General features: G+C 41.5%; 2 protein-coding genes across 5 annotated transcripts; one reads left to right on the top strand and one right to left on the bottom strand.

Annotated features, from left to right (window-relative positions):
- Nucleotides 1-1,620: 1,620 nt before the first annotated feature.
- On the bottom strand, nt 1,621-12,785 carry LOC134438500 (uncharacterized). 4 transcript variants are annotated; one of them, XM_063188074.1, is made up of 15 exons: nt 12,695-12,785; nt 12,196-12,241; nt 11,812-11,826; nt 11,283-11,419; nt 10,310-10,451; nt 9,366-9,632; nt 7,601-7,906; nt 6,416-6,585; nt 6,112-6,162; nt 5,289-5,348; nt 4,937-4,981; nt 3,208-3,267; nt 2,970-3,032; nt 2,308-2,367; nt 1,621-1,919 (listed from the first exon to the last, which is right to left on the bottom strand). In XM_063188074.1, the coding sequence occupies exons 1-15, from the start codon at nt 12,695-12,697 to the stop codon at nt 1,713-1,715; spliced, it is 1,632 nt and encodes a 543-aa protein (XP_063044144.1). In that variant the 5' UTR covers nt 12,698-12,785; the 3' UTR covers nt 1,621-1,712. The 4 variants fall into 4 exon arrangements, with proteins under 4 accessions (XP_063044144.1, XP_063044143.1, XP_063044145.1 ...); XM_063188073.1 differs by having other exon boundaries at nt 12,196-12,244; nt 12,695-12,782; XM_063188075.1 differs by lacking the exon at nt 12,695-12,785 and adding an exon at nt 12,505-12,596.
- A 134-nt stretch (nt 12,786-12,919) lies between these two features.
- LOC134438502 (uncharacterized) lies at nt 12,920-21,618 on the top strand. Its single transcript, XM_063188077.1, has 10 exons — nt 12,920-13,011; nt 13,132-13,177; nt 13,258-13,400; nt 14,062-14,191; nt 14,926-15,070; nt 15,588-15,706; nt 17,152-17,466; nt 18,522-18,670; nt 19,435-19,486; nt 19,721-21,618. Exons 2-9 carry the CDS (start codon nt 13,132-13,134, stop codon nt 19,480-19,482), a joined length of 1,095 nt encoding a protein of 364 aa, XP_063044147.1. The 5' UTR covers nt 12,920-13,011; the 3' UTR covers nt 19,483-19,486; nt 19,721-21,618.
- The last annotated feature ends 966 nt before the right edge of the window (nt 21,619-22,584 follow it).

Genomic DNA, 22,584 nt, shown 5'->3' with positions numbered 1-22,584 from the left:
TACTGAATGAAAGCATAAAGCAACTACAAACAAGTGAGTCTGAATGCATTATATTCTGTTCAATTCAGGACAAGACATAAAACAAACATTAAGGCTTGTGGAAAAGAAGGGCCTTAATATATGATGGCAGGTAGACCTACTATTATTTCAGAAGGAAACTGGCAGGAAACTGGCAGGAGTGCTCAAGCTTCCTAAGGCACTTGCAGATTTTGGATTGACAGAGAGACAGTCTGGTAGAGTAGTAGAGAGGTAAGCATATGGCAATGATGGGCAATATGGGATTCATTAGATACAATCTAGTACCACATATTCCAAATGACCTGGTTTTACGTTGTCCAATTCAACCCGGTGATCACCAGCCAGCCAATATCCTGGGGCTGATTTGGACAGTTAAGATCAATAAATCATTTGGATTATGTGGCACTGGATTATCACAACTGAATCCATTTTACCCATCATTGTCAGTGAGTCAAGTCATACAGTGTGAGTAGGATAATGCCTGAGTGTGTGTGTGCGTGTGTGTAAACATCACAAAGCATCCAAAGTCAGAGTGCAAGTAGGATATTGTCTCTAAGTATACTGTATATGTAAAGCCACGTTCACATACAGTGCTACTAGTTACTCGCTCAGAGAGTCAAGTCAAAAGAATGTTCCAGAGAGGCGAGTAAGCAAAGAGTGTGCAAGCGATGCAATGTGGGCGGTTTCCGAGTTAATCATATTTTATCTTCAAGCGAGGCAAGTAAGTGAGTAACCAATTGGAATGCAGAGTTCGGATAACTGACAGTACTTCTGACTTTCTCATTGGCAGTTAAACCCACGGGAACGTTTAGCGAAAGTTCCATGAGCGAGAGGCGGATGAGCGAGAAGCGAGCATTGTATGTGAATGTGGCTTAAAATGATGGCTTATCAATCAGACAATCTTATCAAACACATTTGTATAAATGACGATATTTCTAGAAATAGGTGATTGATCTAGAGTAGGGTTTCATACGTTCTCCATGTAGATCTTAGATCACTTTCCCATCCATGAAAAAAGAAGAAGAAGAAAAAAAAACAAGCATCACCAATCCCCATATGAGACTGACTGGAGAGGCCAATGACTGGACTGGTGTAGCATCACAGTTCTACCTGGGGAATGGCATGGCTCCTATGTGTCATTTCATTATGCATAGCATAGTTGGCATGATACATGCAAAATAACTTCATGAAAAATAAATTTTAAAACAACTTCCTCACAGACAACCAGACATTCTGACAGAGCACCAGTGTGCATGTTTTCAGAGGTCACACCCTTTTACAACAGTTATTAATCCCACTTTGTTGCATTGGTGATCAATAGAACAGTGGTTTTCAAAGTGGGGGCCGGGGACCCCTGGGGGGCCGTGAAGGGATGCTAGGGGGGCCGCAGATGGTTGGTAGAAAAAGTATAGCACGTCAAAATAAATACTTGATAAATGAATGTGCACCAAAAAAACGCAATCAGTTAAGCAATATTCCCATTAGCTAAAAACACTGACACACACTGATAGGCTATGGTCGTGAAATGGGGTGCACATAGAAAAATATATAGCACGGCCATGTAAGGGGGGCCATGGCTGGAATTTAACAGTATATGGGGGGCCTTGTCATGGTAAAGTTTGGGAACCCCTGGCAAAGAACAAGTTGTCTTGGTTATTGGAAATCTTATCTTTGATGCAGCATAACATTGGTGCCTAGAAGTTGAGTTTGTCTGAGTTGTAGGTGGCACCCTCTGGGGTGTTGGAGTCCATACAGAGCGGCGAGCTGGACAGGAAATCATCCATGGCTCCTCCCCAGCCACGCGGCTGGAACTGGGACTCAATGTCCAGAGAGGGGGCAGTTGGGGCAGTCGGGTCACTGCTGTCACCTTCTCCTCCTGCTGCTGCTGGTTCACTTGGGGGCTGTGAGGACAAGAGCATAGTCAGACTGTGCTTATGCAAACACAGGTGTGATGTGCTGCAGTTGATTGCTAACATCAAATAGCTATATGCCATGAACGTTATAAAGACATCACATTGTTTTCGGATAACCAACGTAAAAAAAGCAATGCATGTGCCATAACAGTCCATGTGCCGTAACACTGAGACCGGTCCGTTGAACAGAGCACACTTACATAGGTACAAGTGTACAGTGGTGACGTTCTTGAAAGAGGCCTCCAAGTGCTTCACTTTCATCTGATGTCAGAGTTTTGTTTTAATATTTTTTTGGAAGTCCTTACCAAAGGACTTGGATGCAAATGTAAGGCCTATGCGAGTGAGCTGCACTGTATAGAGGGTGTCTGTACTGTACCTGATATGGGACGTAGGGAGCAGGGGGTTGATAGCTGGGAGCAGGATCAGAAATGGGCGGCTGAAAACACAAACACACAGAAGCCAGGATGACAATTCATACACAGTAAGATATACCAGTGTTAATGTAACTCTGAAAAGAGTTGACCAGTTCAGATTTGGTCCCACTCCAAAATGGTGCTAGTTTTACCCTTTTGTCAATAAAACACTTCCGGATATTGTGGAAATATTAAAAGATGGAGAGTTGAAATTACACAGCAGAATTTTATACAGACTTTTGACTACTCACTCCACTGTTAAGAGTAATGTCATGGTCCACAGTGTTGTAAAAGCTCTGAACGTATTGGCACCCACTTTTTACAGTGCATGGATGACACTTTCAGAAAAATAAAAGAAATTCACTTCTTACAGAGACAGCCTGCCTACTTTAAAACAGGCATGGCTTGTGCACATCTAAAGATATAAGGATGTTGAAGACACAGGTTGAAGTAGGACACACATGGAAATTGCCTTTGATTGGGATTTCATTAAACTAGTTCTGTGTTTCACTTTTGTAGTGTATCTGACCGCAGGATGTCCAAAACCATATATTCAAATTTACAAACTATCAAAAGGCATGTAAATGTATGATATATTTTTGTGAAATATGGAGGATGTTTGCACCTGATAGGGGACATAGGGAACATAGGGAGGCGGTGAACTGGAAACAGGCTCAGGGACATAAGGCTGGAAAGAAAAGTAAAATAAAAAAATATACAGTGTATATAAAAATGTTCACGCATGCATTCATGAAAAATAAAAAAGGAATTAAAATTGAAAATTAAAATAGAAATGTGTAAAAAGTTTTTTTTATTGTTGATGTTTTTGTCAAAATCTTAAACTTCACTGCAGGCATCTGTACCTGATATGGAACGTATGGAGCAGGGGGCTGATAGCTGGGAGCAGAATCAGAGACAGGCGGCTGAAAACACAAACACACACAAACCAGGATGACAATTCATATATTCACTTTCAGAAAAATAACATTAATATATTAAATAAGTCCACTGTTTATTTCCATGCGTGGAACCCTGTGTGGGACCCTGTATGGAGACATAGGATCAGTGGCGTAGGCAGAAAATGTAAATACTGTGGGCCTTTGGAAATTTAGTGTGGACCCCTTTTTTCACTAGGCCTAAATAACAGGACGAAGTTAATTTTAATCCCTGGCACCGAATATCAGGTCCCTATACGATGCTGTGGAGCTTTGCGGAGGCCTGGAGCTTTGTCTAATTGACTCCTTCATACTCACATGTACAGTATATTTCAAAGCACAGTGTGCTTTGGATGCGTTACTCGAGGCACTGCGTAAAACAGAAAAACGTTTTACCATTGACCTCGGCAGTTTCAAGTGCGTGCGTGTGTGTGAGTGAGTGAGAGAGCGAGAGAGAGTGCAGTGCGCGCGAGGGAGAAAGAGTCTTGCAACCATCGGACAAATTCGGCAAGTTATTCACGGTTTTGTAGCTGGATTTCAACAGGCTTTGACCGTGTTGGCATACTGAAAACTGTTCCTCATCGGACGACAGAACTTTAACATTGAAGCGTAGCCTAAATGCAAGAGGCAGACCTATGGACAGAACAATGAGAAATGTTTGGTATGACAACGCCATATGTAGGCTACGCATTGGACACCGTGATACCAAAGTTGCTGATATGCCACCACAGAACTACGTAGGATAATAGCCAATATAAATCCAACATCCTACACATTACAAGCACAACTGTTGCTCATATAACAAAAGGGGATGCTACAAGTCCAACATCAATCACCACGGTGGGTGAAGGCTGTTCCACACACACACACATGAGCCCACTATCCCTAGATTAGACTGCTTCACCAAAAGAAAGTATTCCCTTAACTGCCAGTAGAACAAATGATTCACACTTCGTTGTCAAATATTCCCTTAATTGCCCTGCACCACTCTGATCGTTTTGCTATAGCTAATGTTAGCTTGTGTTTTTTCCATTCTTGGTAGTTTGAAATTTATATCTCCTACCTTGTGCGTGGTGGTAGCCTACATCCATAGTCTATTCCTTAGTATTCCATCGGGTAAAGTCATCCATTAATTGCCATTCTTAGCAAAGAACTGTTGAATGCTTAACTAACTTCTGTGACAGCAGCAACAGCATTTCTGCAAAACATAGCACTGACTAGCAAAAACCCGCTGCGAGTTGAAGCGATTGTTTACAGTTATGAATGTGCGTTGCTGCTGGCCAATCAAAATTAAGCTGATAAAATAATTCAATCGGGCATGACCAAAAAAGTTCTAAGACAGCATTGAGCAGGATGTTGACTTATATTGTGGCTGTTTTATTTAGTTCCTTGCTTTTTTCTGTGTCTTTCACTTATTATTATTAATATTAGGCCTATATTAGCCTATATATTTTTTTTTAACTTGATGCTGGACACTTCTGATAGCGTGGGCCAGCTGTCAATCATAGTGGCACTGGTCCACACTGGCCCTTATGTCCCTACGCCACTGCGATAGGATCTAATAAAATGACAAGTGAAGTGAAGGTATGTTCAGCCAAATACGGATTGCTGAGAGATATGTACAGAAATGTGGCATGGGACTTGGAAAACTACATACCTGGGGCACTGGATTACATGAAGGGGATCCACTAGAGAAGAAAGGCTGAAAACACAATGCAGAGCAGTTTGTGAAAATGACACATTTGAAAGTCTACAAAGCTTCAAAACGGAGTTCCCCTTTGTATGTGTGAGCACACAGTACACTTTAGTAATCCCCTCCCAAAACAGCATCAGAAAGACTGTGGTACCTTTAACTCTGGCTAAAAAACACTTAAACCATCTACATTGACGTGAGAAGAATGAATGATTTGCCACAGTATGATAAATAATGTTGAAGTGTAATAAAAAGGGATACATTTGTGTGTGAGGTCTGGACTGCAGTGAGTGTGGATGTTCCCTTGTTAGCTTACCGGTGGGCTGTTTGCCCATGGATAGTGAGGGGGATGCTCAATGTTGTCTGAGGAGGGTGCCTGTGAGCAAAAACAAAATGGTTAAACCAATGGGCCTTTTTCACATGATGTCAAACCTGAGGTGAAAAAAAAGACTTCTGCTTAGATTTTTCTTCTTGCTGTGGTCTCAATTTATATGATATCATTTATTAGGTCATCAACCTGGCTTAAGGGGTATGGTAATTTGGGCCTCAGCACATCGGCTCTGACAAAATGCAGAGCAACCCCATCTGCGGACATCCGTGGATGACGGTTGCCGATTAGGGACGAATTCTATTTTGTCGGAGCCACCCATTGATCATCCATGCTCTGCTGTGGTGAAATTGTTTGCGGGGGTAACCAAAATGATCAGACGTGAACGTGCTCCGCAGGGCTGACGGAACCGGACCTTAGAATCAGCTTGTTCACTGAATTGGCTGAAATAAAATGTGACAGGCGTTTTACTCTCTCAGCTCGGGATTTACCACCTCTACATCAGACAGCCTTGATTCAATGCATTTGAAGCAGGTATACGTTGCATGCGTCGGACCACTGGCCGTTGCATAGACTTCAACATCCACTCCACTGTTTTCTGCCTGAAACAGGCAGTTGTTCATAACTGCTTTGTTTCAAAACTAAACTAGCGGGCTAACCAATAATCATGAAAATTGAAACGTTTAAAAAAAAAAATAGTTTAAAAAAGTGAGCTGAAATGTCATGACTATAAACAGTTGATTAATGATGTACTACAAATGATGCATGAGCACATATATGAATGTACTGTATGAGCCATAGGGTTTCATACATTAGATCGAGGCTGCAAAGGGGTGTTTGATCCAGGCATCTCCAGGGGCTCCTGGGATAGAACAGACATTTGGGATGAGAAGGGAAACAAAAAGAAGGTGCTAAATTCAGTTTTAATTACATCACATTTCCAACATCAATCAAATATCCAAGACAGTCAACTGCATTTGAGAGTATCACTTTAGATTTAAAGGGTATCTTTCTTTTTAAGGGTCAGTGGGCCAAATTACATGGCTGAATGGGCTACATTTGGACCCCTGGGTCTGACTTTGTCCACCTCTTATCTGGACAATAGGCTCACTTACGTGGACGTGGGTATTGGGCTCTGCCTCTGGTGAAGTGGCCGTGACCTCAGCCTTCTCATCATCGTCATTCAAGATTTTACGGCATCCCCAGCAGCAGCAGGTGAGGCCCATGAGCACGCCCAGCGCTATGCTGATGGGATATATCAGGCCGAGCGGGTCATGCTCATTCCCTGTCATGGAGAATGAAAGAAAGAATTAACAAGGCTGACGTGAAACAGTTCAACATTACAAGAATACATGCCTACGTGTATTTTGTTACACATCACCCCGGTCATGTTACATAAAAGAGATCAATTTCACCTCTCTGCACCAAGCAAAACTCTGAAAAAGGAACCTATTTTCACTATTTCTGAGATTGTAAGTATACGTCAAGATTCTGGACTCTGGTGGCCAAAATAATTCTTTCTGGTTGGGTCAACCACTAAGGTGTTACAGCTCCAACCACCAAGATATACATTACTTCAGAAGCTCCTTCTCTCTGCATGTAAATGCATATTACTGAACTGGACAAAAGAAAGGCCATCTATAGTCAGTAGTCACACAATGGTACAAAGAAATTTTCAGTACAAAATCTGGTCCCCCTATATAAACTATCTTGTTCACTTTTCCTGAGAGGTGAGCTGAGTGAGTTCTGGTCACAGACCAGGCCTATAGCTCCCTGATAACTGACACAAGATGTTTACTTTTGTGATAACATTTCACTCCTTTGTTGTTGCAGTGAACATGTATTGGTTTATATCAGGGTTTTTTCATTACTATTTGTTATGTACTTCCATTTATTTGTTGCTATTTTTGTTGTTGTTTATTTATTATGATTTAATTATTAACTAAATAATGTACCTTGTATTTTCCTTTTGCACCCTGCCCTGACTAATAGTTTGGGGGTGGGGTGCGATTGTTAGTTGTCCTACTATTGTGAGATAAAAATCAAGAAAAAAGGTATGTAAAAAAAGAACACATGCCTAAACAGAAGGAAGAAGAACAATAACGGGAAGGCAGCTGAGAGGAAGAACAAGAATTAGAGCAAGAAGGCTTAAAGTGTTCATCACTTTTCATACATGGCTTTCCATAGCATGGCTGTAGCTTAGGTTTAACAATTAACACAGGGACAAATCATTTTAGAAATTAAAAAACATAGCAGAAGAGTGAAAAAAGACTAAAAATGCAGAACATGTCACAACTGACCGTACTCTTCATCCTCCTCATACTCTCCATGCAGATGCCTGCTTATTGCCAGCTGGCCACTGCTGTCGTGAAAGGTATATTCTCCCCCGTCACGAGTCCTCGGCAACCTGAGTCTGAATTCTGAGCCTGTGTCATTGGCCTGGAGCTGTATGCGGCCCTCAAAATTGTTGAATGCCTCAGGATTCATCAGGCCATCTTTGAAGAGCTCCATCCGCCCGTACATCACCTTCACCTCCAGCAAAGGGATGGGGATGTACAGTCTCCAATCAGGTGCGGCCTCGATCATGTAAAGGTATTCCTCTGAGGCTTAAGTTGTAGAGAAAAAGAAGCAAGCTTTAGGGTTTTGTTGGAAGGCAGCAACAACTGGAAACACCAGCAATCACAAACTACAAGGTCCGGAAACTACAGAAACATTGGACCTAAGAAAAGGTGCCATACTACCCATTCCAACATGTTGTTTTTAGCATTCGGAGCAGTGTGGGGGTAAGGTGCCATACTCAAGGGCTACTCAAGGGCGCTTCACACATGGATGTACCGTATGTATAGGGAGAAGTAGGGGTGGGATTCAAACCTGCAACCCTCTGATTATCTCCTTAACACATTTCCTTAAAAGGACAGTTTGGTAAATTTCAACATGCAGTTGTAATGCTCACACTACCCTGGACTTGTCAGTGCCTGAGATTTTTTTTTCTTCTTCTTCAGCCGTTTCCGAGATCTTGGTCATTGTAATGGGGGCAGCTCTTTGTTTACATTTCAAAAAAACATTTTTATTTATTCCCAAAAACATCCAAAAGGTTATAAAACATCAGCAGACAACTAGCAAACAGCAGTGCCTTTTGGGAAAATATTTGGAGTTGGCCTATGTTTCATTTTTTAAAAATGTAAACAAACGCTGCCCCCATTAGAATTGCTCATATCTCGGAAAGGGCTGAGCCGAAAAATGTGGCATCACCAGGTACTGACAAGTCAAGGGTAGCGTGAGCAATACAACTGCATGTTGAAATTGACCAAACTGTCCCTTTAAGCGTGAGGCTACAGCTGCCCCAGCCACTGTTAGTAGTGTAGTAATATGGTTAATATTTTTCAACATATAGTAAGGTGTTCCACTGGTGGAATGGTATGAATTATGAGGCTACTTACTTATGAGTGATTTTAAGTATTATTTACCACATCAGTTGGTTCATATTCTCAACAGAAAAGCACTTCAGCTCACATTCACTTTCTTGTTCTCTCTAGTGATTAGTTTTCTGTTTGATGTGGTAGTGTCTGTATTGTGATGATGCGTCTAACTGTAGTGATTCAATGTCACTGATGATAAGTGACAGGACTTTCATTGGGTGTGTGTTGTACTGTGTGTATAGGCTACCCTGTGTCAAACAGAAGCCCAGGGGGCCAGATGTGGCCCATCAGATTCTTAATCCGACCCCAGAGGAAAATAAAATAAGAAAGTAAATCTCTAGCCCATTACGAAGTTGCAGCAGGTGTAATTGTCAGGACTTGAAAATAAATTTGCCTTTTCTGTGCGAGATTCACTAGTCGATGCTCCTGATATGCCCCCTGACACTGTGATTCCGATATGAAGCAGAAATCTGCAACACTTCACCATTACTTCACTGGTCCGGTCCACTTGAGATCATTTTTTGTGGCATAATTTGTTGTGTGTAATGTGGCCACAATACTGTATGTATGTCCAAGACAATTTTTTGGACGAATACAAAAATCTTGAATCTCTTGAATCTTTGTATTCTACATTGATGGTGCTTACTTTGGACCTGGACCCTGTACGTGTACACGGTAATGTCCTTGGCATTGAGGAGGCTGTACGTGCCCGTGTCAGCTTTAGTCGCCCTCTCTGCCGTCCAGATGTCGCCCTTCACGGTGCCCCGGGCTCCTCTCTCTACGGCGTTCAACCTGCTCCACAGGACCATGCTTGGGGATCTTTTATTGCGCTGAAACACCAACGCCACTGCAGCTGACTCCACACTTAGCCTCAGTACTGTGCCGTAGTCATATCTTCTGTCTTCAGTGCAGTCTGACATATATATATATATATATATATATATATATATATATATATATATATATATATATATATATATATATGTGTGTGTGTGTGTGTGTGTGTGTGTGTGTGTGTGTGTGTGTGTGTGTGTAGAGAAAGAGAAAGTAAACACGTTAGTGGAGTGAGCATGTGTGTGTGTGGTAGTAGTATGCTGGTAGTTATTAGTGTTATGTGACTTTTTTCAACACGTGTGTGAGACTTCTTGCTAAATACTATGCCTTATGCTATGGCTAAGCTGTGATAGACTGTGCTTTGGTTATAATTACAAAGGATTCTGTGATGTATGCCCCAATCTTTTGTCATATACAAAAAAAATCAGTTGAAGCCATGACCTTCCAAGTCTATCATCCACACAGCCTTTGCTATTCTGCCATTCTGTATGTGACTGTGCTTACCAAGACTGTATCGCAGTATAGTACCTGAATGACCCTGCCCTCTGTCAAATTCAGAGAATCCAATGAAGCAACCTGACAAGTTACTAAAACGACCCTTTCAGTTAGTTCATTTCTTTGTGTATGTGGCATAATGTGTGCATGTGCGTCATGTGTGGTGTAAAGCGGCAGCTATATGTGTGTCCGAGACAAATTTCTATTGGGACAAATAAAAAAGGAGTCTTGACTCTTGAGTTATAAATGTGGTATGCTTACCTTTAACATACAGATTGGTGTATTTATCCCTGGGCACATAGCTATCGGTAGTTCTTCTCCAATAATACTCCCCTTCGTACTTTTGTGACATTTCGGGTATGTAAGGCTGCTCATCACGGAAACCAAATGAGGGGTCTAAACTCTGAAAATAAAGACAAGACATGACACTTTCAGATGAGAGTAGTCTAAAGTCCCTGGCCTCTGATTTTCATTACAACAGAACACAGCAGTGACGTGTAGCCTAACGGAGCGGAGTGTCACTAGCGGAGTGTGGCGTGGAACGTAAACCTCCCTCCCGAAGCCTCATACAGTATCGGTCCTAGTCCAGTCCTGGTCCTAGCTCAGCGGTATCATGCTGTGCCTCCCATGCCCGAACCGATGCGGTGTCTGGGAGGTGGCAAGTTCGAGACCCAAGTGGTGGAGTGCACAGGAACACCTCACTCACCGCTGCACATTATAAACAACTCTAAATAATTACTTCACAAGTGAACCTAAAATTGCTTCTTGCTTAAAACTGAAAAAGTCTCCAGGACAAATCTACCCAACATAGTAGCATTCAAGCCATCAAAATTTAGCACATCCCAAATACATGTAGTAGTTGACTCATAGAGTTCTCAATCATACATAGGTATACACATTCACTCACCAGCTCTGGGTGTTGCCTAAAAATAGTCAGCCTTTTTTTTACATAAACAGCTATGTTGTATTTTCCCATCAGTGTGGGCCACCGTCTAGCGAATACCAGCTCTCTAATCTGTACTGCTGCTTACAGTGGCTGCTTTTACTTTCTGTTCATGGCTACGAAGGAGAGAGGGATACGCAAAAAAACCCATCAATTATGATCCAAAACAAATGTAATGGAGGGTGATAATGATGATGATGCAAATTGCCCGTTTCAACACAATTGACAACGTAATCTGTCAACTGGTCACTAAATCACTAGAGCCTTACCATAAGCAGAATATTTCATTACCTGTGTGCCATTAGCGATCACCTTTTCTCTTCCATTTTTGACGAATATCAACTGAAAATCTTTGTTGATTCTGGATGACCATGGAGGCATCAATGCTTTTTCCCACCCACGACATACTCCAACTGAAAAAATGGACTCTACATAGAAGGAAAAGAGGGAAAAGTGAGTGGATAACAAACATCCAGTGTAAACTAAAGCATGGCATATATTTTAACAAAATTATAATTTGTTGCCTCAACAGGGGCCAGCGACCCGTAAAGTGTACACTCCTGTGAGTAATTTGTCTACTGTATTTATGTGTATGCATGTGTATGTTCATATGTGTTTATGTTTTATGTCCTTCAAGGGACTACTGATGTAAAATAGCCTGAGGCTAACTCTGGTACAATGCATGGAATAGCAACATTTATGTTTTAATTGTACTGTACATGGTCCTTTATAACAATTGAATTGAATAGAAACAAAATGAGGTTACTGCTATTAGTATTAAAAACAGTAATTCTTTCACAAAGCCATATAGGGAACTCACCCACTGTGGCCAGACCTGCAGAGTGAATGAGTAACAGATTAATAAAATAAAAATGAAAATTGTACAGCAAGCAGTCTGAGCAGTATGATGCGAGCTAGTCCTAGTATAGACTACACTTTATAAAGTTTATAGGATGCACAACAAAAATAGCCTCTTAAGTCCAGGACCCCTAAATCATATCAATCAGTCAATCAGTCAATCAATTAGGTTGGCACATTTGTAAAAGTTGCGTGTTCAATCTCATCACCAATACAACACTTGAACTGAATAAACAAAAAATCAGCACATCTCTGGAAATAGATCAGTCTGACACAAGTGTATAGTCTCAATCACTGACCCTCTTCTGAAGCATTGGTCTCTCTCAATAGAATCCCTACTACTCACCCAATAGAATACCAAGAAAAGGAACCCAACGGTGCATGGTCATGATCTGCTGGAGAGAATGCGACACCAGTCAAGGGAATGGCGCTGAAAGCGAGTGGATTTCTAGGACCAATAGTGTGGCTGGGACGTGAACTTTGCTTTTAAAGTCACATTTTGAATAAACATGGTTATAGACAGAGGTGGAAAACGGGCGACCAGCAAACTACCGACCTGCCTGATAAACAGAATGTGTTGGATGTTGGCATGCTACAACAGCAGAGCGCAAAATCAGCTGATTGTGTTATTACATAGTAACAATGTTCTACTTACTGTGTGGGTCGGTGTGTAGCCTAATGCGTCTTAGAAGTACACGTCTAATTATTCTGTTATGTAGACACTATTTGAAATGGTTTAGACAACATCGTCTATCTCAATTTTTTTAACCTTCTGACGCCCCGTCATGCTCTAGTATTTCTGACCACGCCCATTAAACAAGTATTCTGATGTTTTGCCCTCCTACCATTCGTCCTTCCCTGAGCCTCGCTCGGCCTGATAAGACTGTGCTCGGCCTGATGAAGATTCAGATAGACAGAGAACCTTCTCTTTTAAATTGAGACTCCTGCGATGTGTACGACCACTCTCTGCAACACACGTTACAATTAATTCGCTGGTAGCGCTACTTAACCAAATCGTGAATTTCCTGCACCGTGTGCGCACAGGCCTAGGCACTGGAAGAAATCTCTCAGGATCGTTTTCCACGACTCCTCCCTTTTGTAGATCGAGGAAGATACGTCATCGTGGGAGTGGCTCTAAGCAAGATCACAACCGCAAACAACAGTGAGAGAAAAGTGTTTCAAGTATAAAATTCCTGTATCTAATTGTGCAGGCCTTCTGCGAATTGAGCGGTCTCTGCGCTCTCTGATGCACATCAACTGACATAATTAATTCTATTAACAGATGTTAACGAGGCTGCTGTTTCCTCTCATTTTCATGGCGTGTTACGGTAAGGTCTTATTTCATTCAACAGTGCATTTACTAAAATCAACGAAGACAGTTTAATGTTTGCGATGCTCTACCCCACAGCCTATTCAATGCAGGTATACGAAATGTGCCCTGGGACGCCGTTCTATGTGCCGCGTCTGCCTGGGCATGACCCCACAACATCAAATGTACAATTCGCCCCGAAGGGTTCAAGCAGACCGGAATTTATTCTCAAGGGAACAACGGTAAGTTGAACGGCATCTCATTTGCTGAATCTCAAATGGTGCACCTGTGCATTTCTGTGATGATGTTTCAGTGCGTATGGCGCGTAATTACGCATTGAAACACAATGCGTGCCCATCTGCCCGAAGTGCACCATCTGAGATAGTGAAATTACACAAATTGCTTTCCTTGCATGGCTCTTGTCTGTTCGGTAGTTCCGCGCAGCCTTGTGAGCCGTGTGTGTTGAAGCTCCACCAGGGGGCTCCAGAGCTACACACACACACACACCGAGGTCTGGAAGGAACCAGGCTAGGGGTTTCCGGGTTGCTTGCGCCATAAAATGTAATCGGTGTTAGTTAGTGACCCCCTCCTACCCCCGCCGTCCTATCCTATGCTCTGTCCAATTTAACTTTGATATTCCCTTTCATTCAGGTTTGGGAAATTCCATGATCATGTTGTTGAGTCTAATTTGGAATTTCATGTTGGTAGAAATTATGAATAGAATTTTGTTCCAATTAGTCAGCCATAGACTTGGGGTCCTGTTACTGTATATTCCCCTCCCCTTTTGATCCCAGCTGCCCCATCCTAATTTTGGCCTGAGGAGTGTTTGCAACATGTGTCCACTCTTGTGCTTTTGCATTGGTTTACTTCCTTAATCCAGCCCCCCCCTCCCCCCTCCTTCAGCCAACAGATGATCGCTACAGTTTCAAGGATGACACACTCTTCATTCCTGCACTGAGTGAATCAGATGCGGGGACTTATACTTGGTCTGGTGACACGAGGACATTGAAAACCATCCAAATTGTCATTAAAGGTGAAACTAACTTCTACAATATGAATGCCATGAAATCAGCTCTTGTCTAAATGCTGGCCATCCACACACTGGGCATCATATGCTACCGCTTCTTCTCAAACAACTTAGCAGGGCAGTTGTGTCACATATGACCTGCCTGTGCAACGGTATCCAGGTGATTTTAGACAGGTTTTTTACGTCTCTAGGCAGGTTTGTTTGAGTGCAAGGGACTAGAATACTTACTACAGTGTACACAGAAATAAATACTGTCGAAGGTTGATGGGTACAAATGTTGAGAAAATACTGAATGTACAGAACGGGATCTGTGGATGAGCAGGTGGAAGGTGACAGAGAGGGTCCCCAACTCCGATCGCGTCTTTATCACATTGTGAACACAACATGGTCAAGCTTAGCCCCTTAGAGCAGAGGCCTCTGTTATAACCTCACTGTCATGAAAATGCTAATGATAAGTCTTAAACAGTTATTTAAGACTCTGTATTGTCATAGCAATGTTGTTATGAGGCAGTTGAGTGTTATATCAATAATAAAGACCTAATGGCTATGAACAACATGTTTGTGAACGCACATCTGACAAATGTTGCTCTAAGCGTACCACATTAGTCACTTGTACAAGCTAGGGATAGTATACAAGTAGCTAACATTGTGTACCCTATTTTGAAGTGCTTCCTTATGGTCTTGTCCTAATTATCATATTACTATTACACATGTGTTCTATTTGACTTAATCTGTTCTAGATTGTGCGGTACCACAGGTGGTTGTTTTCGGACATCCTTTGAAGTTGAGCATTCCGACGGAAGCATACAGTCTGGAATATCAGCGTCCGTCTGAGAAGCAGACCAGGAGTCTGTGGGATAGGACTGGCCAGAGTGTCTCTCAAAGGTCTTGGAATTTCATGATGTCTGTCCCTCGTCTCTCTCCTGTCAGTCTGTCTGTGTCCCTTATCTTTCTATCTCTGTCTCTGTATGTCTTACCTGTATCACATCCAAAGTGAGTTCTGAATACGATTTTGTGGTTACTTTACTTTTAAAATTTAATTTTATGTTTTATGTCCTCAGATTGACTGCAATGTTGGTCTTAATTTTAATTTGAGGAACGTCTTTCCAAGTCTCAAGCCTGAAGTAGCAGAAAGTAAGGTGGCCAGACGTCTGTCTTTAGGATGGACCGTCCATCTTGTCAGTGCCTTGTCCGGCATCCGGCACAGCATTAAGCCGGACGCCTAACTGATTAAAATGCATTAGAATGCATGAAATTGCATCTAAGAAACACATTTTTATGGACCCCCAGTCCAAAAATGTGTTCTCCTCTTTGCTGTCACGGACATTGTCACCCTAGTCTGGAGGTGTACAACTTGGGACCATTTTGCGATTATCAATGACATACTTCATATCTATTCCAGGGGGTCCCAGAGGGGTTCTAGCTGGGTGGCTGAGAGAACAACCTATGCCGATCAAGGCTCTTACACTTTCCGGACCCAACTTGGAGTAGAGGTGTCAAAAGTACAGGTGAAAGTGAGAGGTGAGCACAGAGCCACTGGGAAGTTAAAGGGCCACTGTGTAAGATTCCTCATTCTTTCCTCCTGTAGCATGCTCGGGCCAGGAAGTGACAAAGAAATATATATATCCACAATTAGGGAAAATGTGTGCATTCTGAACTGTTAGTGATCATGTTAAGATGCATAAGATGTATCATAAATATGGAGGGTGGACCCCCTTTCATAACACATAGTTTTTAAAGGTATACTGTGTGAGATTTTTAGTTGTTTATTTCCAGAATTCATGCTGCCCATTCACTAATGTTACCTTTTTCATGAATACTTACCACCACCATCAAATTCTAAATATTCATTATGAATGGAAAAATTGCACTTTTCATACATGAAAAGGGGGATCTTCTCCATGGTCCGCCATTTTGAATTTCCAGAAATAGCCATTTTTAGCTGCAAAAATGATTGTACTTGGACCATACTAGAAAATATTAGTTAATTACTCAGTAAACTTTCATGTAAAGATCAAATTTGGCAATAGGCAGCCCAGTTTCAATGAGCAACATAGTTGCAGTACCTTTTTTGACCATTTTCTGCACAGTGTCCCTTTAAAGGTAGAGTATGTAGGATTGTGGTCAGAGTAAGTATTGCAACTATACTGCACATTGCAATTATGTTGTACATTCCCAAATTTGATCCTTTCATGAATAGTTGTAATAGTGTAATATACTGGTAATTCATTGGGCTGACCAAAGTACAGTTAATAATATTTACCTTTTTATGTATGAAAAATGCAATTTTCCCAGCCATAATGAATACTTAGAATTCCATGCTGGTGGAACTCATGAGAAACTCATGCATTTGTGCATTTGTGAATGGACAAAAATCAACTACAGGCCTACTACGTACATACCAAATTTATGAAGAAATAATGTGCTATGAAAAGTGATCCTGCTTAATTGACCAATTTTGGCCTGTCCAATCTTCCCCCGCTCTCCTGGGAGTTGTACATTCACATTTGGCGAAACTATTAAATGATTAATGTTGTCTGATGATGGGTATCATGGAAGAGGAAGTGAGTGGGAGAGAAAATTGGAAAATGGGTTGGAAAATGACAAATGCCTGGACTCAAACCTGGCTCCGCATGACCAATGTAGCCTGTATACTTTAGGTCAGGTGCTATATAGCGTACTGCGCCACAGCACCCCCGACCAAAGGCTTAATTTGTAACTACTTGAAGGCTAAACATTTCAAAGCATGTCCTTTGACTAAAAGACAGGCAATCAAATTCATTGACAGTTGATCCCTGACCATTTTTGGCCCAAATGATCCCCAGTCTGAAAGGGATTGACAAAAAGTTAATGGATCTTGGTTACTGGTTAATAATGATTAATGGATGTATGTTGTCAATAAGTAAATCTAACCTACCCACCTAATTGTGACCTAATAATGTATTTCTTTTCTTCTGTTCATCCAGCTGATGTGCAATACTACAACTTGGATGACGGTGACAAAAGATTTGACACTTTTGTCCCACTCAGGCCAGATCAGATAAATGTGTTTTTTCTAAGCAAGCAAGAGTTTTATGATCCGGAATATGATCATAGCCTGTTAATTGTTGAGCATGGATCATGGATCACAGAAAATGATTTAGGTATTCAGATATCATTAAACCAAGTGAAAGATGGAGTCAACATTGGGCTGTTAGATTTATCAAGCACCAATGTAGGCACATACAAGATCTTGGACATGGATAGAAATATTGTTGCTGTGATATATCTAAGTGGAAAAGGTAAGTCTGAGCGTTGAATTTGTTCTATATCATTTAGTTTAATTTCATTAATTTATTGATTACTCTGTGTATATGCATCTCTCTGACTCCTCCCTTTAATTAGTTAAGACATGGCCCCTGTGATGATTTGCTATCGCCCGAATGGCAATGACACACTGTGTCAAATGGGTCAGTTGTCCCGGGCCCAGAATTGAGCCCTCATTACATTCTATGCATTGGTTGGGAGGCCCATTTTGATGACTTTGTTCTGGGCCCAGCCAAAGCTGTTAGAGGCACTGCTTCTGTGGGGCTATGGTGAGATGAGATGAGATGATATGTTTTTATTCAATATCATAGCAGATGAAGGAGACATACAGCGATTGTTTGATTGACATTGATATTGAAAAGGAGAAAGCCCTTAAAAGCTGCACGAAGCTGCTTATGGTGCATATTATTAAGCGGCTACATCATTCTGTGTCTGCTGTAGGGCTGCAAAGACACTCAACTCACGACTGGATTCGTGTCATGATTTTTCATGGTTCGATACACCCCACGATTTTTTAAATGTATTTTTTTCTAATGAATTATTCAGATTTGCCAATATTCTATTAAATAAAATGATAAATAAAATCTGTTATAGGCTAGTTTATTGGTGGAATAGGTTACACAAAGTTGAAAAACAATAATGATGATGATTTGAAGGACAACAGACCTATGAAAGTGGTGCGTATCACACTACATGATCTCGAAAGAATTGCGTCTATTTTCTCACGCAAGCCAAAAACTGAAATTGCGTCCAGATTACGACACATTCCCTTTGGCTAAGTTTAGGGATGGTTTTGGGAAGGGCACAGCTAGACCAATCAGAAGCCGTATATGTGTTCTAGACAGCAGGGAAAGCGTAGACGTAATCTCGGATGTTGGTTTGCGTGAGAAATTGGATTAAATCAGTTTGAGATCAGGCTCTATCACAATACAGCCTTCTTGGTCCATGATACAGTATCATGACCCTGTGTATCACGTTTTCTTGGTTTGATGCAATATCCTTACATTCATAGTCTGCTCTTTTTCCACAGAACTTGCACAGGACTACAGGTATCTTTACCCAATAATTCCTGCTGGGCTTGCTATCCTACTTCTTGCGTGCTGGTGGTATTGCTGCTGTTACAATAGCGATAGCAAAAGCGAAACACCTTCTGATCCAGCGGACGCCACTAATGCACAGGTAAAGGCTTAGTGCAGTCGGGTGTGTGTGTGTGTGTGTGTGTGTGTGTGTGTGCGTGTGCGTGTGCGTGTGCGTGTGTGTGTTAAAAAGGCTAGGCCTATATTTCCAAAAGAAATTGTCAAGCTTTGAACATGACTATAAAGGTCACTATAATTTGGGGTATTTATAATTATTCATATAGAGCGTTATAAATTTGCTGTTACCAGAAAGGCAATGACCAAGTCGTAGTGCATTATTAAATGCCCTGTGTTATGTCATAGTGTTGTAGTAATATGGTACTTAACTTTTCAATGACTGTTATAGCGTGCCACAGGAGGTATAGCGTGCATTAAGGGGCTTAGTGTCCAAACTAACTAATTGCCAAGCTTAATCTTAAATTACTAGAAATATTTGAATGAAGATGAACTTTTCGTTTATTTTGTAAACCATATTAGGCTATGGACAAATGTTATGACGTCATCTTAAACATAGACCTATAAACAGTACTACACATTTCAAACACACTTGTTTGAAAGTGCTTAAGTCCATTAACAAGCATTTTAAGCGACAGAAACATACTCTGTCATAAGAAATGTGTCATATAACAACTCTGTCATAACAACTGTCACAGATAATGAGTGACTGTTGACGGTAACACAGCATGACATTTCTGCCATTAGTAGAGTATTATGCCAACTGCAGACCTCAGAGCTTTCACCACAAGACCTTAATCAATTCATGTTTTTCAGGCTTTGATGTGATTTGTTTATTTCTATTTTCTATAGCCAGTTGAAATGCAGGCGCTGGCTTCCACTGACAGCACAGCAGCCTGAAATGGTTTGTGGAACTCTACTTCTGTTATACTTAAGTCTTCTGCTATTTTCTTTGTCTGCCTTATTTCTTCAGGCAGAAGACATGTCAAAATATATACTGTATACGTGTGTATTGTTTTCACATTTTACCATCATTCATCTTAAAAACAATCTTAAAAATGTCAAATCCCAAAGTACACCCACACTTTCAGGTGTCAATAGAGTCAGTAACTCTTCCCTCCCTGCTGGTGTCTTTCAGCATGAAAGTGTGGCGCCTGGAGCTCCTTCAGCCCTGGGCTCCTCATCTGCCCTCCCCAGCCCCAGTTCCAGATCCAGGACTTTGGAGATGCTTCCGACAACACCCCCTCCACCTTCCTTCTAACCATGGACACCACCACCACCACTATTCCTCTGATACGCTAGGCTAGTGCCGCCAAACCTGACAGGTCCATCCTGGGGTTGGTGTCCATAGTCCGTTCAAGGATGTTTCCCAACTGCATGACTAAGCCGAGGGTCTGGGAGGGGAAAAACAAAGCAAAAACAAGGCCGAGCTTTTATGGGACCATGCATGTGTCAGCTGTTCCTCCCATGCCCGCCTAATTACCCAACAGGTGTCAGGCCTCCCTCATATGATCACTGAAGTGCACTACGAATACCACTTATACTAACTGCACTGCACTCACTCTACATAACTTATTTGTGTGTGTGTGTGGGGGGGGGGAATTGGGTAACTGATAATTATGTACAGCACCTTGGCCGAATAGGACCAGTGAACTGTGATGCATTGCAACGTTAACTTGCTCCCAGCACCATTTATCCATAAAACTGAAGATGGCGGTTGTTTGTCAATTACCTATATAGAGAAGCAGAGGGCTTAAGTCAGGTAAGTCACGTCAGTGGCATAATCTACCTATCACCATGCCCACTATGTGTCTTCTAAATGAGCTTTACTTTCGACTGGTTGGTATTCTTACGTGTCATGTTTTCTGGTGCTGGCTGTTTTCAGTAGCAGGCTATGAAAGGCCGTTCAATTTTGCTAGCCTAGCACCAAATACACAAATTTAAGAATAATGATTTGAAGCTAGGAGTCACTACCACATCATATCATGTGGTTGTTTTCCTGGACTGAAGGATAACAGAACTTTGAAAGGGCATATCACGACACTCACTGCCTTCTGCACCACAAGATTTGTATTGTGAGTCTGTGTATCGCGATCTCTTGGTTCTATACAATATCGTTACAGCCCTAGACACGAGTACTGTGTGGTACAGTATGTTCATGGCATGTGTAGCGACTTCTCACAGTGGAATCCAGTCAACTCCTATAATTAGTGCCTTTGTGTACAAACAAATACAGCTGTATGGAATACCTCAAAGCTTACACAGGAAGACATTCAGTATCTCTCCAACAGGTGGGAAAACACTTAACTGCCACAGGTGCTGATTTTATCTTCTTGCTACTTGAGTTGATGTACAGTCACATTATCACTTCCTACTGCTTCTGTGTTCAGAAACCTCTTGTATGTCAACGTATTGTTCTCTTTATAGGGGTGATCAGTGTTGGGCAAGTTACTCAAAAACTAAAGCATTACTGATAACATATAACTGTCTATTTGGTTATTACACCAAGCCTATCACACAGTCCATGCATGCTGCAATGTCTCAGCAAATAGTCCTTGCAGTCAACACGAAACAATCAGCCTCTGTGTGTGTAAAAAAAGGTCCCATATGAATGTTGCAAACTATCAGGTTTAAATAATTTCATACTACCTTACAACAAGCTGGAAGTTTTTTTTTTGGTATATGTATATAAAATTGATATTGTGTGAGTCAGTTATGAATGGGTTATAGACTGCCTTTAACTATTGTGTAATCATGTAATGGCATTGAATGTATCCTGTTACTAACTATGAACACATCCTCATGAAATGGTAAAAAAAGGTTTGTAATTAAAATATTAAATACAGTGTTCTCTTTCTTTTTTTCATCATCAACAATGTTTCTTACACTAACAACAAGCATCATCTGGTTTGCCTGGTACAGCTGGTAGGCCTACTCAAATTGATTGTGCAATTCCATATTTGCGGCCCTTGAAGACGTTTTATCTGCCCCCCGATACAGTTTTAATTTTATGCAACTTCACGTGAAATATGACACATTTTGTAAAGGAATCTTAGAACATACAGTGTACATTTGCAATACAATGAAGTTATATTTAGGGGACCTAGAGAAGGCGGGGCCTGTTTTAAAGGAGCCTGCCGTCAATATAGCCCTAAAGCCCTGTACTGGTTTGTGTTCATAGTACGGCCCTCTGAGAGCTTTTACGGCCCTCGGATGAATTTGAAGTGACCCCTCGAATAAAAAAGGTTTCCCACCCCTGCCATACAGCGTGTAAAATAGTGGTTACACATACCTCAGATCAGGGTTCTCTCCAGAATTTCACATTTAGAGGTGCAGTATGTAGGATTGTGGGGAGAGTAGGCTAGGTATTGCAATATGCTGCTCATGAACCGGCTGCCTATTACCAAATTTGATCTTTTCATGAATATGCCCTAAGTAATAAACTAGAGATGTACAGGATCCAAGATCCGGTTCCGGATCCGGCAGGATAATAGGGTTTTTCAGACTATCCGGATCCGGCAGGATCTTAAGCAGTGGATCCGGTATCCAGCAGATACCTAAAAATCAGGATCTGGGGCATCTCTAGCCTAGGCTTTTCAGTCAGTCTTTCACAACCCCAATCGCTGCATGGATTGAAAGCCCTTTGGAAGCGGCCGTTGAAGGCAGTGTGGCAGTAAGCCAATGAGTCTTAAAATCAGATTGCGCCAACGTAATAAAAAGGGCCCACGTGTGCGAGTTGGCTATGTGTTTCAACCCTTTTGAAGGATCCGGTATCCGGTTCCGGATCCGGCAGGATCTTAAGCAGTGGATCCGGTATCCGGCAGGATCCTAAAAATCAGGATCCGGTGCATCTCTATAATAAACTAACATTTACTAGTAGTATGACCAAAGTACAGTAAGTTTTGCTGAGAAAGGTCTATCCTGGAAATTCTAAAGTGGACATGGGAAAGATCCACACTTTTTTGCACATTCTTCATAAAGTCACGGAAAATTAAACCACTG

This window comes from Engraulis encrasicolus, chromosome 22 (assembly GCF_034702125.1).
Source record: "Engraulis encrasicolus isolate BLACKSEA-1 chromosome 22, IST_EnEncr_1.0, whole genome shotgun sequence".
Taxonomy (NCBI): domain Eukaryota; kingdom Metazoa; phylum Chordata; class Actinopteri; order Clupeiformes; family Engraulidae; genus Engraulis; species Engraulis encrasicolus.
Note: the sequence above shows the minus strand (reverse complement) of the source record. Positions and strands in the feature narration are given on the sequence as shown.

Bases quoted from the DNA above. Each gene is read 5' to 3' on its own strand.
- LOC134438500 (XM_063188073.1), bottom strand. The intron at 9,633-10,309 runs GTAAGCATACCA...TATATATGTCAG, and splicing joins CACCAATCTGTATGTTAAAG to ACTGCACTGAAGACAGAAGA. The intron at 6,163-6,415 runs GTAAGTGAGCCT...GTTCTATCCCAG, and splicing joins AGCCCAATACCCACGTCCAC to GAGCCCCTGGAGATGCCTGG.
- LOC134438502 (XM_063188077.1), top strand. From the start codon at position 13,132: ATGTTAACGAGGCTGCTGTTTCCTCTCATTTTCATGGCGTGTTACG. The intron at 13,401-14,061 runs GTAAGTTGAACG...CCCCTCCTTCAG, and splicing joins TTATTCTCAAGGGAACAACG to CCAACAGATGATCGCTACAG. The intron at 14,192-14,925 runs GTGAAACTAACT...AATCTGTTCTAG, and splicing joins CATCCAAATTGTCATTAAAG to ATTGTGCGGTACCACAGGTG.